Source organism: Cyclopterus lumpus, chromosome 17 (genome assembly GCF_009769545.1).
Source record: "Cyclopterus lumpus isolate fCycLum1 chromosome 17, fCycLum1.pri, whole genome shotgun sequence".
NCBI lineage: Eukaryota > Metazoa > Chordata > Actinopteri > Perciformes > Cyclopteridae > Cyclopterus > Cyclopterus lumpus.
This window is the reverse complement of record NC_046982.1, coordinates 16,686,922-16,703,842: the sequence shown is the minus strand read 5'-3', so window position 1 is coordinate 16,703,842 and position 16,921 is coordinate 16,686,922. Positions and strand designations below refer to the sequence as shown.

Genomic DNA, 16,921 nt, shown 5'->3' with positions numbered 1-16,921 from the left:
CAATCTGAGTCTCAACACAGGTTAACATCTCCCATGTATTTGTGCCATAGGGAACGGTCCTCCCAGCGTCCCTGGCTCTCCAGGGCCTTGTGTCAATCGTCCCCTGCCAGCTTTCTATGACCTCCTCACTGAGGGCAGACAGCCAGGACCTCTCCCTGGAGCTGAGTCAATCCTGCAGGCCTCCAAGTTTCTCTGGGACCCTCACACACTCCTTCTTTGGGCTGAGGAGCCAAGGTGTGCCCCAGATGATCACCGTAGAGGCCACTGCTCCTGGAGGCCCTGAGCAGGCTGCGACCCTGTTCATTAAGGCTGGGACATGTTACATTCGGGCCAATAGAGACGTAGAGGCCAAAGGAAGGACACGGTGGCTCTGGGCTCTGGAGTCAAAGTGCCCAATGTTACAGGTACTGTAGGTTTTTATGGATGACGACTAAAGCATTGACATCATTGAATGCTGTAATAAACGGGCCTGTTTGTCCATCCCGTAAATGGATTTGGGAATGTTGTAATGTGTGCCAGTCTACTGGATTTACTTGATGTCTTCATTACACAGTTAATGGTCGGAATGAAATCAAACTTCTCTTTCAAACATTATTGATTGCCTAAGTCAGGCACTACATTAGACCCACAGACATGTCAGGAAAAGCACAGGTGTAATTAATACCATAATAAGTCTGTGGCACTCAATGGAACTGAGCAGTCGTCAGTCTTATAGGTGATTTTCCTGCAGAGTCCAAACGGTCTATATAACTGTGACTTGGAGGAAGAATGAGGCATCCTCAGCCAGTGTTTGTGTGAGATGTATTTATATTTTTGTCTTTTTATTAACAGTCTTAATGACATTAGTGTTCTGTCCTTACTAGGCCCATTTGAATGGCTCAGTGTGGGAGGACCCTCATGGTATCTGGACAGCGACGGTGGACACCGATCTGGAGGGCAAAAGGGGTTTCCTGAGGCTCAATGCAAGGGCCTGGCCGGAGCTGAGTGTGGAGGGCTCACTCACTCACAATCTTCCTGCTCTCCAAGATTTACCAGAGCACAGCAGACTGAAAGTCACCTGCAGGCTCGGAAAACATCGATATAACACAGAAGTCCTCCTTCAGATGGAGGAGTGTGCTGTTGCAGCCAGCGGGGCGCTGATGTCACAACTGGGCCTGCAGGGGTCGCTGGTGTATCACAACAACTGCACAGTGATTCAGGTGGAGTAAACATACCATTGATTTCCTGACTACTAGCCATCATAACTTCACTATATCACTTGCTAATCATGTTTGTAGGAGTGGGGAAGTCCGGACAAGATGCAGTCCTCTGCGCTGTTGGTTGTCTCACCAACTCATGCAGAATCTCAGGTCTCCGTGGTGATGGATGAAACAGAGTTACAGGCTTCAGTGGCTCTTAAGAAAACTAAGGTGTGAAAATAGATAGTTAGATTCAAAGAAATATATTTTTTCCCTTAAAATCCAACACAATTCACATTTCGCTTGTGATACCAAGATGCAGCCCCAATTTATCTATTTTTAGAGACACAGGATGCGACGCCATGTATCATAATTCAGTGCCGTTGTTTTCCCAGGATAAAAGTGAAGCATCACTCAATCTAAACCACTCTGTGCCCCTGTTGGAGAGGATGGGTCTCCCTGTTAATGTTACAGTGACAATGAATTCTGGGAGTCATGGCAATGGCTCGTACTATTATCTAGTACACAGCTGTGCAGGAAACCAAAAGGTAGGAGGCAGCATAGAGTAATGAATTGCTCTTTCAAGTAGCACAACCCTGACGTTTAGGACCATAATGATATACTGTATATGCATTCATAACCTCCGTATGTAACAGCTGCTGCAGTTCACACTCTGAATGTTTTACAGCTAACTCAAGAGATGACGGTTTCAAAGATGTCTGAAACATTCAGAGTGAGGAGTCATTTTAGACACACAGTGAACGTAATGAAGAAACTGGGAGTCCCTGCAAACAACAGCATCCAGGTTAGAAACTTAACTCAACCATCAAGAACAGAACAAAGGTGTACAATCTCCCAGATGGTGATATCTCAGTGACTGTGTGTGCAGGTAGAGCTCGACTCTGCTGAGGGGAAGACCTTCACATTACAGTCCCAGTTTGGAGGTCAGCAGGCAGGGATGAGACTTACGATGAAATATCTCCCAATTACCAACGAGATAAGAGGAACCATGTGGCACAGCTGGTCATGGCTACAGGACAGAGGACTGCCACTTAATATAGAGGTAACATATTACATCAGTGACGTTTGGGTTTCTTTAGATTGTATTGCATTATTTAACTGTTTTTTATAAGAGTAGATGACAAAAAAAAAAAAAAACTCCCTTATGATTTTCTTCTCTAAGGGCCTATGTTCCATCCAGGGAGTGTTTTCTCAGCTTCAGTCCCGGGCTTGGCTCACTGTGGAGGGACACAATGTGCTCGCCTCCTCTTTGAATGTCACTGTGGCCAATGGGCGCCTGGCCCTGCTGTTTTCCTTCTCTCCGCCAGCTTCTAATCAAACAGGGATGCCGCACAGTCTGGACACTTCCCTAACTGCTCAGTTCAAAGGTCAGATTGCATTGACAGCTGGATTTCATATTTGTGTTTTAATATTGATTTTGCAAGTTTGGAAAGTTTTTTCTCACTACCTTTTTGAAGATGAAGAGCAGAAGAGGATATCATTGTTTTTTGTTGTATCCACTTCATAACCAGCACTTTCATAATGATATTTTGGGTCTATATTCTTCTCTGTGTCATCATGAGGTTTTGCCTTGCAGAGCCAAAGTCTGATCAGCTCAGTCATCATTTGACTTCATGTGTTTTTCTCAGCTTAATATTCATGTAACAAAGTAAACGTCATGGATATTTCATTTTTAAAATGCAGACAGCTTTCAGTTTAAAAAACCACAAAGCAACATATTTAGAGAGTTAGTATTCTCGTGGTGGCAGTATTAGGGCTTTTACCTTTCACTCCTGTACTGATGCTCTGTGCAGGTCCTCTGCGGAGCGCCTCAGTAGACATTCACTGTCACGACTGGAGGGTCCGAGTTGTGGGGGACGTAGGAGGCTGGGGCGCATATAGAGGGTCCAAGGAGGCCAGAGTCACACTAAAACATTTTGTACAGGGACTAACTACCCCTGCCTTACAGGTGAGGGTAACATACACTCAAACATTCCCTCAACTTTTCTCCTCTGTGCTAACCATCTCTGTGACTGTCGATGTAGGTCGAGGCCTGGGGAAGACTGACTGAGTCACAGCTGAGGGGCTCCATGGCTGTGAACCCTGAACTCAGCTCCTCACTGGCACTCATCATTCAGGGACACCATCTGCCTCATAGGTACCATCAACACACACACAAACACACAAAAAACACACAGTCACATTGCCTCATTGTTTAGAACCAAAATGGCCGGCTTGACATTCTCCCATCAATCAAAAGCACATGCATGCACACTTACTTTAGGTGACGGGTGTCTTTTGTCCAGAAAGGACATGATGGTGAAGGTGGTCCACAATATTCCCAGGATGTTGGTTTACCTTCCTTCTCAGCTCAATGTCCGCTCTCAGGTGGGTTCTTATTCTCAAAGGCGCTCTTATTAAATCATATTAAAACAAGAATGAAGCAACGTGCGCTGCAAAATCAGTGCTGGAATTAGAATTGTACGCTCTTGTGGATATTTTTAATGTTCTAGTAATTAAAGACTGTGATTGGCATGCCGTGTCTCTCCTCCCTCTCTCCAGCTGAACCAGACTCAGTCCAGTGTGGCAGGTTTGGTGGAGGTGTTGTCAGGAAGGAGGAGGCTGTGGGCTTTGGGGGAACTAGCGGCTATAGAGAGTGGATACACGCAGGCTCTAGAGCTTAAACACTCATATCCACAGGTATGTCTGAGCTGTCTTTTGACAGATCTTAAAAACTGCACTTGGTCAATCTGTAATAAACATGTTGACTTTCCACACCCTGAACATCATGACACATCCACATCCTTTGTTTTGTAGTTGAAGCCGCTCCCCAGGACTGTCGCAGTGAGGACGGTGTACGAGTTCAGGAACTGGAGTTACCAGGTTCAACATGGAGCTGTGTGGGGAGGCCAGGAGTTCAGCTTGTCTGGTCTCTACTCTTCACCTCCAGCACTGGAGATGGGGAACCAGACCCTGAAGGGTAAACTATTGCACACCAACTCTGCAAAACGTTAGAACCATCACGAGGACAATGTTTGTCCATTTCTATAACATCTTAAAAGGATGCAGCTATGGATGAGCGTCCTATGCTCTTGGCTGACTACAGAGTGTCGATGTCTTTCTCTTGTTCTTGAATTCAGTTCAGATCAACTGCATTCCCCGTTGGACCACTTTGGAGGTGACTCTCGAGCGTTCCTTATATGGCCGACTGGACAGTGTTTTACTGGGCTGGACCAGGCATGGTCGACTGGAGCAGGTCAGACTGTACAAAGTGTCACATTAATGCGTAAAAATGTAATGAACATTTTGATATCAAGTGTTTGAACACCTTGAATCTGGTGTGTCTTGCATTCTAAAAAAGAAAAGGAAAAGATTTGCTTCCTGCGTTCACACACAGTGGTTTGTTCATCTCCAGGTCAGAGCTCTGAGCTGGTGGAGTCGATCAGACGAGATGAATGAGACCAAACTGGAGCTGAAACAGCCCTTCTCCTCCACACTCAGCCAGATGTCCCTTCACACGCTGTCTCACAGCTCGCAGAGGGAACGACGCAGCAGCCGCCAAGTATCCAGCCACACTTATACCTCTCCCTTTGACACTATTAGAACATGTATTATCTCAGCTATCTCACCCTTTTTTTGGTGAATTTGACACCTATGGCATTTCAAAAAGTATTCTTTACATCTATTTCTGAAATGGTGCATGTCACTGTTTTTCTGGTTTATTTGACACCTTGCATAATGTTGTTTACTTAAACTAAAGTAGATTATCAGTAATCCCCATCATTTAATGTAAACAAATTTTGGGGGGCAAAAAAAAAAAAATATATATATATTTTGTTATTACTGTACTTGCAGACCTCGCTATCATGGGGCAGCTCAGTTCCTGTCAATATCACTGTCACCCTGAACAAACAGTGGCATAACCACTCCAGTATGGGGCAGGCATGTGCTCTGTTCTCATCACAGGTTTGTGGACTCTTTTCAAGTATTAAACTCCTCATGGATCTCGTGCATGATAAGTCTTTATTGAGTGCCCAATGACTTGATGTGTGTGTGTGTGTGTGTGTGTAGATGGTGTCTTTGGTTAAAGGTTGTGTGTCAGTGGGTCAGGAGGGAAACTCGTATTCACAGAATGCAGAGCTAAGATGGGACAACAGGAGTGTCAAGCAAGGCATGAAGTACCAGGTACTCTGAGAGCTAAAACGTTTCATTGCTATGAGGTATTCTCTCATCATGCGATTGCAGACGGTTGATGTTTGAGTTTTTGTGTTTGTAGAGGGCTCCACGAGGAATGCACAGTCTTCAGGTGAATGTCGGCCTGGACAAAGTGTCTCCTGCACCCTGTCCGTCACACACACTGCTGACAAAGATTCAGACCAACCTCAGGGATCGCTTGGAGCACACGGTACTGCTGGGCCTCTGCCCCCCACAGCCTGTGAGTCAACTCATCTGCATCCTTTGTTTCTTACTGCTTTCCTTAAATCTTTTAGCGGAGTACAACACTTCTACATGTCTTCTACATGCACATGTCTTCGGGAGCAACATAAGACGTAAAAATAGTTCTGATCAAGTGTAAATACAAACAGAACCAATATTCAAGAAACAAGTTGTACAAATAATAATATGTAAACAAGCAAATAATGACATACATAATATGTATGGCAATTAAATGCATTGTGTCTGAACGTACGTCCGTGGGGAAAATCATCTTTCACCACCCGCGACTGTCTTTTAAGTTTTCAGGCCTACAGGATTCGTATTTCTTTTCTTGAGCTGCTGTTCATTCTCTGTATGTTTCTCCCAGACTCTGTCATGGTCAGGCTCCCACAGAGTGAACTCGGGAGAGGAGCTGTTTTACACACAGTCTCGGCTCTCGGTCACAGGCCGGCCCTACCAGTGCAGCCTCACCTTTGCCTTGACCAACTCCTCGACGGCTCAGAGCTCCAACATTTCTCTGTTCTCCGAGGTGAATTAACAATAATGTGTCTCAGTTAAGAACGTTAGTTGAACAGGGCATGTCAAGCCAGTGTTGTTGTATTGGATACGATGGTTTTATTGCATTGCTGCCAGGACTTTATTCCGATAAGGCATTATTAGAATTGGATAAAAAAGCACTCTGTACACGGTGGCTGTTAGCGCTGCGACTCTGTGTGTGCTTTTGTATTTCTGTCTTTGTGAGGACCAATACGTTTTAGCATATTATTTTTTGTACCTTTTTATTATTTTTACAGGAATATTTCCTATTGACATTCAGCATCTCTTTTGCAAGGGAATCCTTGGCAAGAAAGCAGCATAACATGTTTCACGTAACAAATACAAACAACATAAGACATTTTAAAACAAACAGTAAATTACATCAAAAACATTAGCAGTGTTCAGTCCTGTATCCTGTTTTTGTAGACTCCCAAGTTTCTCACAACAAGATCAGAGTGCAAAAACGTTGTGGGTTCGTTGTGGGTTCGAGGAATGACGCATGATTTGTCTGCATGCCCGAAGGTTACAGCTGCTGATGTTTTTATAAGTCAGTTGAGCACAAAGATAAGAAGGCAGTTTGTTGAATATAATAGACTTTTTAAAGAAAAATGTACCAGTGTTCCAACTTTCTCCTACAAGCTGCACTGATGTGAAACCAGAATCGGACACGCATCATAATGCAGCATGCATGAATGAATTAGTGCATATATAACAATGATCAATTGCTGATAAAAGTATTACTTGTATTCATATTTAGTGATAGTTATATATGCATGGAAAGTTAACATTATAATTACACCTCTAAAGCTCACTGGTACGAGATTTGTAAATCTCTACAAAAGAAGTGTAACAACAACTAGTCGTAGTTTTACGGGCGGTTATGTGCAAACTATATCTTGTCTATTTCTTTGAGTCTCCAATGTTTGATTGGCAACCTCAGGTGATGACAAGAATCCAAAAAGTGATGGCTTTCAGACAATAAATAGCACATAACCCCCCATAAAACCACAATAAATGTATATCTGATGTTACTTATGAACATATAATTCAAACCTGTGTGTGTGTGTGTATGTGTATGTACACTTCATAGTCTAGGATTGGTAATTGGAGTGTTGAGGTCGGGGGAAGTGCCCTGTCTTGGCCCGGGAGGTCTGGTGTCCAGGTGCAGGCCAGACTGGACGGCAGAGAGAAGATCTGGCTGAACGGGAAAGCAGAGGGACGATGTCTTCAGACCACAGCAGGTTACACCAACGGTAAACACAGAATCATCTCTGCAATATTTAAATATGAAAACTAGGATTGTGAAGAACCCCATCCGTTCATATCCAGGTCCAGGTCTGAACGAGGATGTCGCTGTGGTGGCATGTGTTGGAAGAAATCTCAGTTTGATGCTGGACGTGCAGCAGAGAGGCGGCAGCAGCAAACCTCAAACTCTGGGCAGCGCGTCCGTATCAGCCAGTCAGAGGCTGATGCTTCGAGCGAGCGGCTGTTTGGAAAGTCTAACTGCATTGGAGGTATCACAACAACGGCAGTTGACACATTGTTTTACGACAAGTCAGCATTGCACTTTGATTTAATGCCTGTGGTTTTTTTCCCCCCAGGCACGGCTCCAATACTGGAGTTCTCAGATACAGAATAAGTTGCTGAAGAGAATCAAGACATTACAGCATCTTGTTGTTGAATTCAGGCGGCAGGTAACAAACTGCAACAGGATATTTGATGGCTTTATTGCACGGTTTGAGCACATCTGTTGATAACGATCCAAGTTTGACATTTGAATGTGCATTTTTTTTTATTTTATCACTTCTCTGCAGTCCAGGGCCAGTGAGTGGCTCCAGGAGCTGAGCGCTGTGCCCCTTCATGTTTCCCAGCGAGCAGAGACTCTGCTGGAGCACAGAGGCAGAGGTTTGTTGGCTCTGTGGCAGAACAGCCCGCAGCGCCGCATCCTGACTCACAGCCTGCCTCGCTTTCTTGGTCTGCTGCAGCACGCCTCTCTGCTGGGACAACAGGAACTGAGGAGTGAGTCCAGAGGGATGACGTCATTCAGTCGTGTCCGCCGCTGCCTTGACTGGCAAAGCAATTAAAAGTCTAGATGTAGTCGTGTATTTGAGTCCCTGAAATTAAATTGTAGAGATAGAAAGATTGAGAGAGCAGAGATAGCACCCTCTCCTGTTGTCTTGTTTGTCCCTGCTTTTCCTCACAGGCAGAAGTCTAATCTCTTTAAGAAACTCTAAATAACATATTCATGTGTTCTCCCATTGCATCATTATCTGACTTTTGGGGGTTCTTTGACCCTGACACTTATTGTGAGTTGTGTAACTTCAATGTCAAAAAAACAAAACCTTAATCTGCAGTTGCTATTATAAAAGAAGCATCTTAATACATGAAGTGTGAAAAGGTGCTGTGCTCTGCCGTCAGGGCCCCTGGCCACTCTGGCAGGCGTGTACCAAGATGTGAAGGGCCAGAGGTTGGAGGTGTTGTGGAGGGAGGCGGTTTCGTTGTGGACTGACGGGCTGGTGGAGGTCCTACCTCTGCTGTTGGAGAACCCTCAGCTGAGTTCGCTGGCTCAGGCCAGTGTCGCCACGCTCAGCGTCGCCCTGGACGTGGTGAGAAAGATGCACGCTGGTGCTTATTCTTCATTTCTCTTTCTCGCTAATTTAAAGCATTCCGTAGATATTTTGTGTGCATGTCGGATTCTGTATCAATATAGTGTGTTTGTATGCACACCATAACGCCATGGGTTTTTGGAGTATCCCCTTTATGTTTTCTGCATGGTAATATCTGGGTTTTAAAGCTCTTTCTTTATTCTTGTTTTGATAAACCTGGATTTGCTAGAACCTGGGATACTATGTTTCTGATCATTCTCTTATGTGTTCAGGTCAACTCAAGCTATGTGATAATACATAAAGTAAAACGTAAAATATGGTGAGGAACTTGTAAAAGGACATTATGGCCATCATGCTGGTATACAATTTAACAAAACAGGCTAAATCCAGCAATGTTGTGGTCACACAAGACAAATCCAGGATAAAACCAGGATACTAATATGCATGAACACAGTCATTAATGTGCGGTAATGGTTGATGTTCTCTGTGAACCAGGCAGGACAACATACCTACCACTGGGTGGACACCAGGTTGGCAATGGCTCTGTCTGGAGTCAGGAAACACCTGGCCTCTGTCTACAAATTCTCCCCCAGGTACTGCACATGTCCGAGCCATGCATTACAAAAAAGCTCTCGGTCTCCCTCTATTCCTAAAATGGCTTTTCCCTCATTGTGTGATATTATGCCAATCCCACTAAAAAACAAGATCAAAAGTTGAAGAGGAATCAACTGGGCTACCTTTATTTGAGGCCTGAAGGTTTTTTTGGACGTCTTGTTATAACTAATAATGGGACTAACTTAACTTTATGAAATATAGTCATTGAAAGGCTCTTGAGACAAAAGTAAATCTGTCTGCAAATCATTAAATTCATCTTTATTCCACACACATCAACAAACAATAACTCTTACTGTTGTGATAATGCTTTTGAACCCAAGCTTCAAAAGCATTTGCTGTTAATTTAACAAATCCGAACATAAAGAGAAGTAATAAAATGTTTAGACTCAAGTGTTCTTGGTTTCTACAGTGAGTGTTCAGTGGTTGCGTCAGTGCCGCTGCCGCCGCTTCCCCGGTCCAGGGTGTCTGAGGCTGGACTGGTTGAGATCCTTCTGGAGGAGTGGCTCCTGAGACCCCTGCAGACCCTCGCCTTCGTCAGGCCCACAGCTGAACTTTACCGCCTCAAAAGGAAGATCATGGACAGCCCATTTAAACGTATTACTAGTTTCTCAGCAATAAAAGCACAATGCACATTTTTTACTGCAGGGTTTGAAACGAATTGCAACGCTGTCTCTTTTCTTCTGCTCCGCTCTATAAGACCAAGCTTTGCTGGTGGCAGATCAGTTTGTGGTGACATTTGACGGTCACCTGTACGAGCTCCCGGGCTCCTGCCCGCTGCTCCTCGCTCAAGACGTCAGCGCCGAGCCTTCGTTCACGCTGCTGCGCAGTTCAGACCCGCATACCTTCCTTCTGATAGGAATGAACAACAGCACCGTCAACATCCAGCACAATGGACAGGTATGTCTAGATGTCTGTGACAAAAACATGGCCGGGTGAACCACAAACACATGGTTGTGATTTTACAGCGAAGAACAAGACTGCAGCTTCTTTCAACGTGTCTGAAAAATAAAGAAAAATGGTTTTGTCCCAGGTGAAGGCCAACTGCAACGACGCTGTCACGCACGCATCTCTCAGTGACAATGGGTTGTCTGTCAGGAGAGGGTCAAACGTTGTGCAGGTGTCCAATCATAACGGAGCGACAGTGTCATGTGACCTGTCGCTGGAGGTGTGCAGCTTCACTCTCGATGGATGGTTGCACGGTAGGATTAAAACTAAAGATTTAACATGTGTTCGGAGAATAAACAAGTCCACGGTCATAATTCCTGATCCTCCTTATTAGTAACATGTTTTTATCCACACAGGCACGTCCATTGGTCTGTTGGGGACTAATGACAATGAAGCAGGGAATGATTTTCTTTTGCCTGATGGGGTTCCGGCTGAAAACATGCAGGAACTTGTGTACAGTTGGCAGGTAGGACACATGAGAGACTGGCAGTTTGTATATCAAATAAGTACAGAAGAAAAGCTTGTGTCTGCACATTCCTGCTGGTAGAGCTTTGTCGACATAAAAGCATTCATTTATCAACTGCAGTGTTTTTTTTTTTATTCTGTCTTCAGATGAAACCGGATTGTGTGAAACCTCAAGGTGTAACGGAGCACATTTCTAAAGCAGCCAGAAGCCCTGTGAGCTGTGACTCTCTGTTCTCCTCTCCCGAGTCTCCCCTCAGTGCCTGTTTCAGGGTGGTGAGTAGATAAACACTATTATGTGACTCACCAGCTAGATGAGGTTTTATCGCATGTGACAGACACTGTGAATACACGTATTTTCCACAGCGCACACCAAACTGCCGTAACCTCTCCTAATTCTTTAAGGATTTCATGGCCAAGATCATAAATGAAGTGGCCGATGATGAATGTTCATGTGTCAAAGTGAATGTTGACTCTGGAGGAAAACAATGCTATTCAATAGTTTCACTGAAGATAATTCAAATCTAATATAGGTTTGGAGAAAGGCAAAATGTACCGCTGCCTGACATGTTCATGGCACCACGACCATAATCTATTTTTGTTGGATCGATTAAGCTTAATTTTTACAATGTGCTTTTGTCGTTAGGTGGATCCTGGAAGGTTCTTGTCTGTGTGTGAGTTGAGCTCCTCCAGAGCACCTTGTAGATTAGCATCTGCTTTTGTTCATCTCTGTCAGCAGAGCTACATACCTCTGGAGGTTCCTGTTCGGTGCTGTAAGTTTGGTCATTATATAACTAAAGACATCCATACTTTGGTCTAATCTTTGGTACTGTATGTACTGCCAAGTGTTTTACATGTTTCTTTTTGTTTTAGTGAAAAAATGACGGAAGCACGAACTGATGAAGAGTAAAGATGGGTGATTCATGAAGTCATCTGCCAAAGCGTAGCTGCTAAAACGTACCAATTAGACTTGTATACCACTGTTTTTGCTACATTACTTACATTACGTATATTTTGTTTTACATTTTGTACACTATTGTGTAGTTGCACATTTATATACCTCATGAAATGTACACGTTTGTCCTTTTTTTCTCATGCAGATATTGTGCCAGTAATGTGAACGTGATCATACTAACTACAGCAAGTCGAATATTATTAATTACGAAGCCTCATTGTTGTATTTTCTGAGGTCTGTAATAGAAACATAGAAAATATTTGACTGACTTTAAAGCAGCGTATCTAATGGTCAAAAACAAACTTGGATAATGAAGAGATCAACAAGTATGTTTTTGATGAAGGGCTTTTATTACCATTCTGTACGCTGACTCACGACTTTCTATGTTCCATAAATGTTTTTATTGCTCAGTTCCCTAGAAGATGGGTATGTAGTTGTGAATCTTGGATTTCTGCCTCTGTGTGACACACTCAGCAATCCAGACAATGTTGCGACTCTCCTGCTCCTTCAGTTTGATGTAGGAGTAAAATACTCCGAAGTGGAACTGCTGCAGGAAAACAAGTGTGTTCAGTTTCACCTGAGAAAAGATAAAGGATGGACGTTGAAGCCGCTCACAGACAGAAAGGCAGGTTAAGATATATATAGTTTACACGTGAATCAAGTTTACAATCTGTTGAAACCTTTACTTTAGAAATAATTTAAACAAACTGTCAATAAATTGAATTTTATGTGAAATGGTTGCTATTTTATGTTGCTTCGTCTAAATATTTGTACAATATAAAAGGTTCAACAGCTGGAATCTACATCTGGATCGGACTGCAAAAAATAATAAAAGTTACATTACCTCTTGTTCAAAGAATCTGTCTTCCAGAGTTTTAAATCCTGATCCTGGCTCAGGGTCATCAAAAATGATTTTATACGCCTGCAAGGAAGTTATGGTTAAGGTCAAGCACAATAAAAGATTTAAGTGAACTGCAGTCCCAATATACTTGTTAAGAGTCCACAGAAGTGTGCTCAGACTCACTGGGTACCAGTCGGCCACCTCTTTGACCTGCCCGTGGTCCTCTGCTCTGCCCAGCAGGCGCAGCCCTTCAGGGTACAGTTTGCCACAAGATGGATACAACGCACTCCTGTCTGCACTGCTAAGATCTGTCCCGAAGGAGTTCACTGTGATGATGAAGGCCCGCCTGTCTGCCTCAAACTGCAGCACACACGCATACATACAGAACATTTTTAACAAACAACAACAAAATATATATCTATAGTACGTAATCCTGGATATTGTCACAGTACCTCCAGGACAGGACACATTATGTCTTTTGTGGCTCCACCCATGTTCTTGCAGAAAGAGTGGAACGACTCTAAATATGCCTTTGAAGAAAGGAAACAATCATTTTATGGAGAATCATTTAAGTGCCTGGAACATAAAACCCTGACCTCAACCACAGATGGTAAGAACACCATTGTAAAACTCATTGTATACTAGTAAACCCGGCTATCCAGCATGTCTATATGTATTAAGTCACCCACCTTAAATAGTTTATTTCTGAGGATCTCAGCTTCCATCTCATCCAGGTTGGACTCAGATACAGCATCCTGGAAAAATGGAGCTATGACAACAACACAATGGGCATTAGTTTCATTAGTCTGTGTTATAGTTTACTTTAATGTGTTTTATCTCGCAGAAATTCAATTATGATGATAAAAACGTAGACGGTCAGTCAAAACTCAGACTGACTAAAGGCCTGAACAGACCCGTGTTTAGAAAGTGTGGTGTGAAATCAATTATCTCTGATGGAATAGTTGTGGTTTGTGGATTTGTTTTATGTTCCCTTGGCCCTATTGTCCCTAAGTGTTATGTCCCCTTTAGCCCTATGTTCCCTTAGCCTTATGTTCCCTCAGCCTTATGTTCCCTCAGTGTTATGTTCCCTTTAGCCCTATGTTCCCTCAGCCCTATGTTCCCTTAGCCTTATGTTCCCTCAGCCTTATGTTCCCTCAGTGTTATGTTCCCTTAGTGTTCCCTCAGCCCTATGTTCCCTTTGCTTTATGTTCCCTCAGTGTTATGTTCCCTTAGTGTTCCCTCAGCCCTATGTTCCCTTTGCTTTATGTTCCCTCAGCCTTATGTTCCCTCAGTGTTATATTCCATTAGTGTTCCCTCAGCCCTATGTTCCCTTTGCTTTATGTTCCCTCAGTGTTATGTTCCCTTAGTGTTCCCTCAGTCCTATGTTCCCTTTGCCTTATGTTCCCTTAGCACTATGTAACCTCAGTGTTATGTTCCCTCAGCCCTATATTCCCTTAGCCCTCTGTTCCCTCAGCCTTATGTTCCCTCAGCCCTACGTTCCCTTAAGATTAAATAATTCCCTGCCACCTCATGGTATGAAGAAAGCCTTCAGTACTGTTGGTGCTCAGGTTAAGTGTCTTCGTAAGTTTATCACAGATGATTTGATGAATCTACCGAGTGGTGTGTCCACCAGGATGGCTGAGTAGAGCTCAGTCGGGGTGCGGGCGATGCCCACTGCTGCCATTTGGTCAAAAGCTCCCAGTGGGTGACACCGGGGAAGGAGCTCTGCCACATCTCTCTGTTTCAGGGCCCCGGTGATCAGCATCACCACATTGTCGATCATGTAGCTGTAGCTATGGCAACACAGAGAGCAGGGTACATGTAAGTGTCTTTATTTTTCTGTAGAGCATTTTATATGTTGTCCTTTTTATTAACAACATTTCTAAACGCAAACATGCTTTTTTTTCTAAACTAGTAGCAGATGCAGTAAGTGGAGTGAATTACTTTTCTTTGAATGTGATGGACCACATTACCACAACGACCATAAAGAACAATGGATGATTAACGACATGTATGAATGTCATGTGACCGTTATATAAGCACATGAAGCGTACGTTATATAGTCAAGGAAGGTTGATAGTGGAGGCACCGCGTTGGAGCGAATGTAGCTGAATTCAGTGACCAGGTTTTCTCTCAACTTGCTGTCCACCAGAGACACAGTCAGGTCCTCGGCAGGCGAGGACAGCATCTTTCCGTACTCTGTACACTGCAGATGCAGCTTCATGTCTTAGAAGGAGAGAGGAACAACAGCGTATCAAGGTTTTGTACTTGACTCCCCTGTATACTCATGGCGTTGTGCATTTCTCTTTGTCCACAGCAGCTTCCTGTTAGGTTGCATGAACAAAAACAAACGGGAATATTCATCATACAGTATATAATTCCTACATAGCTCTGTCTGACTTTTGACCAACTTGTTAAACACATTACAGCAAACGAAGATTAACACACCACATACACACACAAATACACACAGTGTTATATTGCAATTTTGGAATCTTTTCAAGAACCACTTGCTTCAGTTTGGACGAACTAACTTTAATCAGAAGTCAGATGAAGAAAAATATACTTGTTTAATATTAACAGACGCTATGCGATGATACAATTTTGACAGAGTCTTTACAGGGAGATTTGGAATTGAGGGGCGTCCGCCCAGAGGAGCAGCAGGATGAATCTCCCCGTAGAGTCTAGACACTGGTGATGGTGGATGAGGCGAATGATGAAACTGATGGAGCTGATGAAGACTGGGCGGAGCTGAGGAGCCGCAGGGGTGCGTAACAGCAGCACAAACGTATTTACTGAAGGACCAGGGACAATCATATTTAAAAGCAGCAAGATGATCGGCTAACGATGTAATTGTTTCATTGTGCCAGGATAGAAAAGACCAGATGGTCTAAACAGCGTATATCATGACTGACAGCCCGGAACAAGGACCGCAAGGAAATTATGAGAGAGCATGTGTGGTGGGGAATGCTCCCCAGAGAATGGAGAGTAGGGTTTTAAAAGGCACCTGTTGGCATGGCCTGCCTCGTTCATTTTTGGCCACGTCCTGGTAGTATCTTTAGGTTGTTACCTTGTATTTCCTGGGGTGTAATTCCCCAGTTGTTGGTTCCCTCTCATTTTCCCCTGAGAAGTGAATGGCTGATGTAAAGAAATAAACTAAAGGCATGTAAGAGTATAGTGTTCCTGACTGAACTTACGATTGACCTTCATATAGCTAGTATATATATATATGTACTGAACTTGCAATAAACATCTCATTTGTCATCTACACTGACTTGCACTCCCACAAAGTGTCTAGTTCCACGACAAGAACATTTTGTAAGATGAGCCCCATGCGCACGCTTTTTTCAAATTTAATTTAAAATGACACGTGATACAATATTCTTACCCTCAAGTGTGTCACACTGAGCCAGATTCTGATAGTCGGTGCGAGTCAGGATCCCGGCCTTCATTCCTCGAACCAGACCCTCCAGATAGCCGTGATCCACGTTGAAACTGAGCTCTGCCATGATGCCAAATGAGCTATCGACAAGCCTGTGTGCAGTTACAGTGATATGTCAAAATGGGTCTATCTTTGTTTGTTTTTTCCATTGACTTCTGCATTATCTCCTCTCTGACTAACATTCATGCAGTTATTTTCCCTTCCTCTTTGACACCAATAAATTCCATAGCCGCCCCTAAAACTGTTCACCCAGTTCCTTCTCTCAAGTACTTTTAGACTTCACACACAGGTTATAGTTATTTTGTTGTGTACTCTAATATACACGGGTGGAGAATTTTAAACAGTTTGAGTTTATAAATCATACGCCACAATGCTCTTTGCCCGACATCGTGCAGGCGTAAAAAGAGCTCACTCCTCTGTTTTATACAGAAGTTGGATAAAAAAGTTCCTTAACTGCTCTTTCGTTGTTAAATGCTCACAATATTTATGGTCAATGAATCTCAGTTTATATATTTTTTTGCAAGTGTGAGCATGTGTGAGAATGGATCTGTTCAACATCAAAACACAGATCATGTGGTTTATGAAGATGGAATCTTTTGCAATTCATCATGTTCCCTGCAGACACATTGATGTTAATAATCGCTGACCCATCCTCGTGTCCTCTTGTCTATATGCAAGACTATTTTTGATTTAAGCATTGATTGTGACATAATCCACACAGTATATGTATTCAATTCTGTGAACTTATGTGAGTCATTATGGATACATTACTGTAATGGCTATATGGCTCTTTTCATCAACACTTTGCTTGTCTTAAACTCTTTTATGTTCATGGTTGATTCAGTCTTCCTGAACATAAAATGATCTCTTTGAAATAGATTATTAATAAAGACATAACTGCTG

General features: G+C 43.3%; 3 protein-coding genes across 3 annotated transcripts; 2 read left to right on the top strand and 1 right to left on the bottom strand.

Annotated features, from left to right (window-relative positions):
* The first annotated feature begins 3,494 nt into the window (after positions 1-3,494).
* Positions 3,495-10,226, top strand: LOC117746372. The gene is made up of 18 exons (XM_034555451.1): positions 3,495-3,566; positions 3,741-3,878; positions 3,996-4,158; positions 4,319-4,434; positions 4,594-4,740; positions 5,034-5,144; positions 5,250-5,363; positions 5,455-5,613; positions 5,983-6,144; positions 7,243-7,405; positions 7,482-7,666; positions 7,754-7,846; positions 7,967-8,171; positions 8,571-8,758; positions 9,254-9,351; positions 9,783-9,967; positions 10,071-10,165; positions 10,206-10,226. The coding sequence occupies exons 1-18, from the start codon at positions 3,495-3,497 to the stop codon at positions 10,224-10,226; spliced, it is 2,415 nt and encodes an 804-aa protein (XP_034411342.1).
* Positions 10,172-12,354, top strand: LOC117746495 (apolipophorins-like). The gene is made up of 6 exons (XM_034555660.1): positions 10,172-10,270; positions 10,404-10,572; positions 10,675-10,784; positions 10,931-11,056; positions 11,427-11,553; positions 11,654-12,354. Exons 1-6 carry the CDS (start codon positions 10,232-10,234, stop codon positions 11,662-11,664), a joined length of 582 nt encoding a protein of 193 aa, XP_034411551.1. The 5' UTR covers positions 10,172-10,231; the 3' UTR covers positions 11,665-12,354.
* LOC117746494 (V-type proton ATPase subunit d 1-like) lies at positions 12,151-16,119 on the bottom strand. The gene is made up of 8 exons (XM_034555659.1): positions 15,965-16,119; positions 14,631-14,802; positions 14,191-14,369; positions 13,266-13,345; positions 13,029-13,106; positions 12,760-12,936; positions 12,580-12,657; positions 12,151-12,312 (listed from the first exon to the last, which is right to left on the bottom strand). The coding sequence occupies exons 1-8, from the start codon at positions 16,083-16,085 to the stop codon at positions 12,151-12,153; spliced, it is 1,047 nt and encodes a 348-aa protein (XP_034411550.1). The 5' UTR covers positions 16,086-16,119.
* Positions 16,120-16,921: the final 802 nt, after the last annotated feature.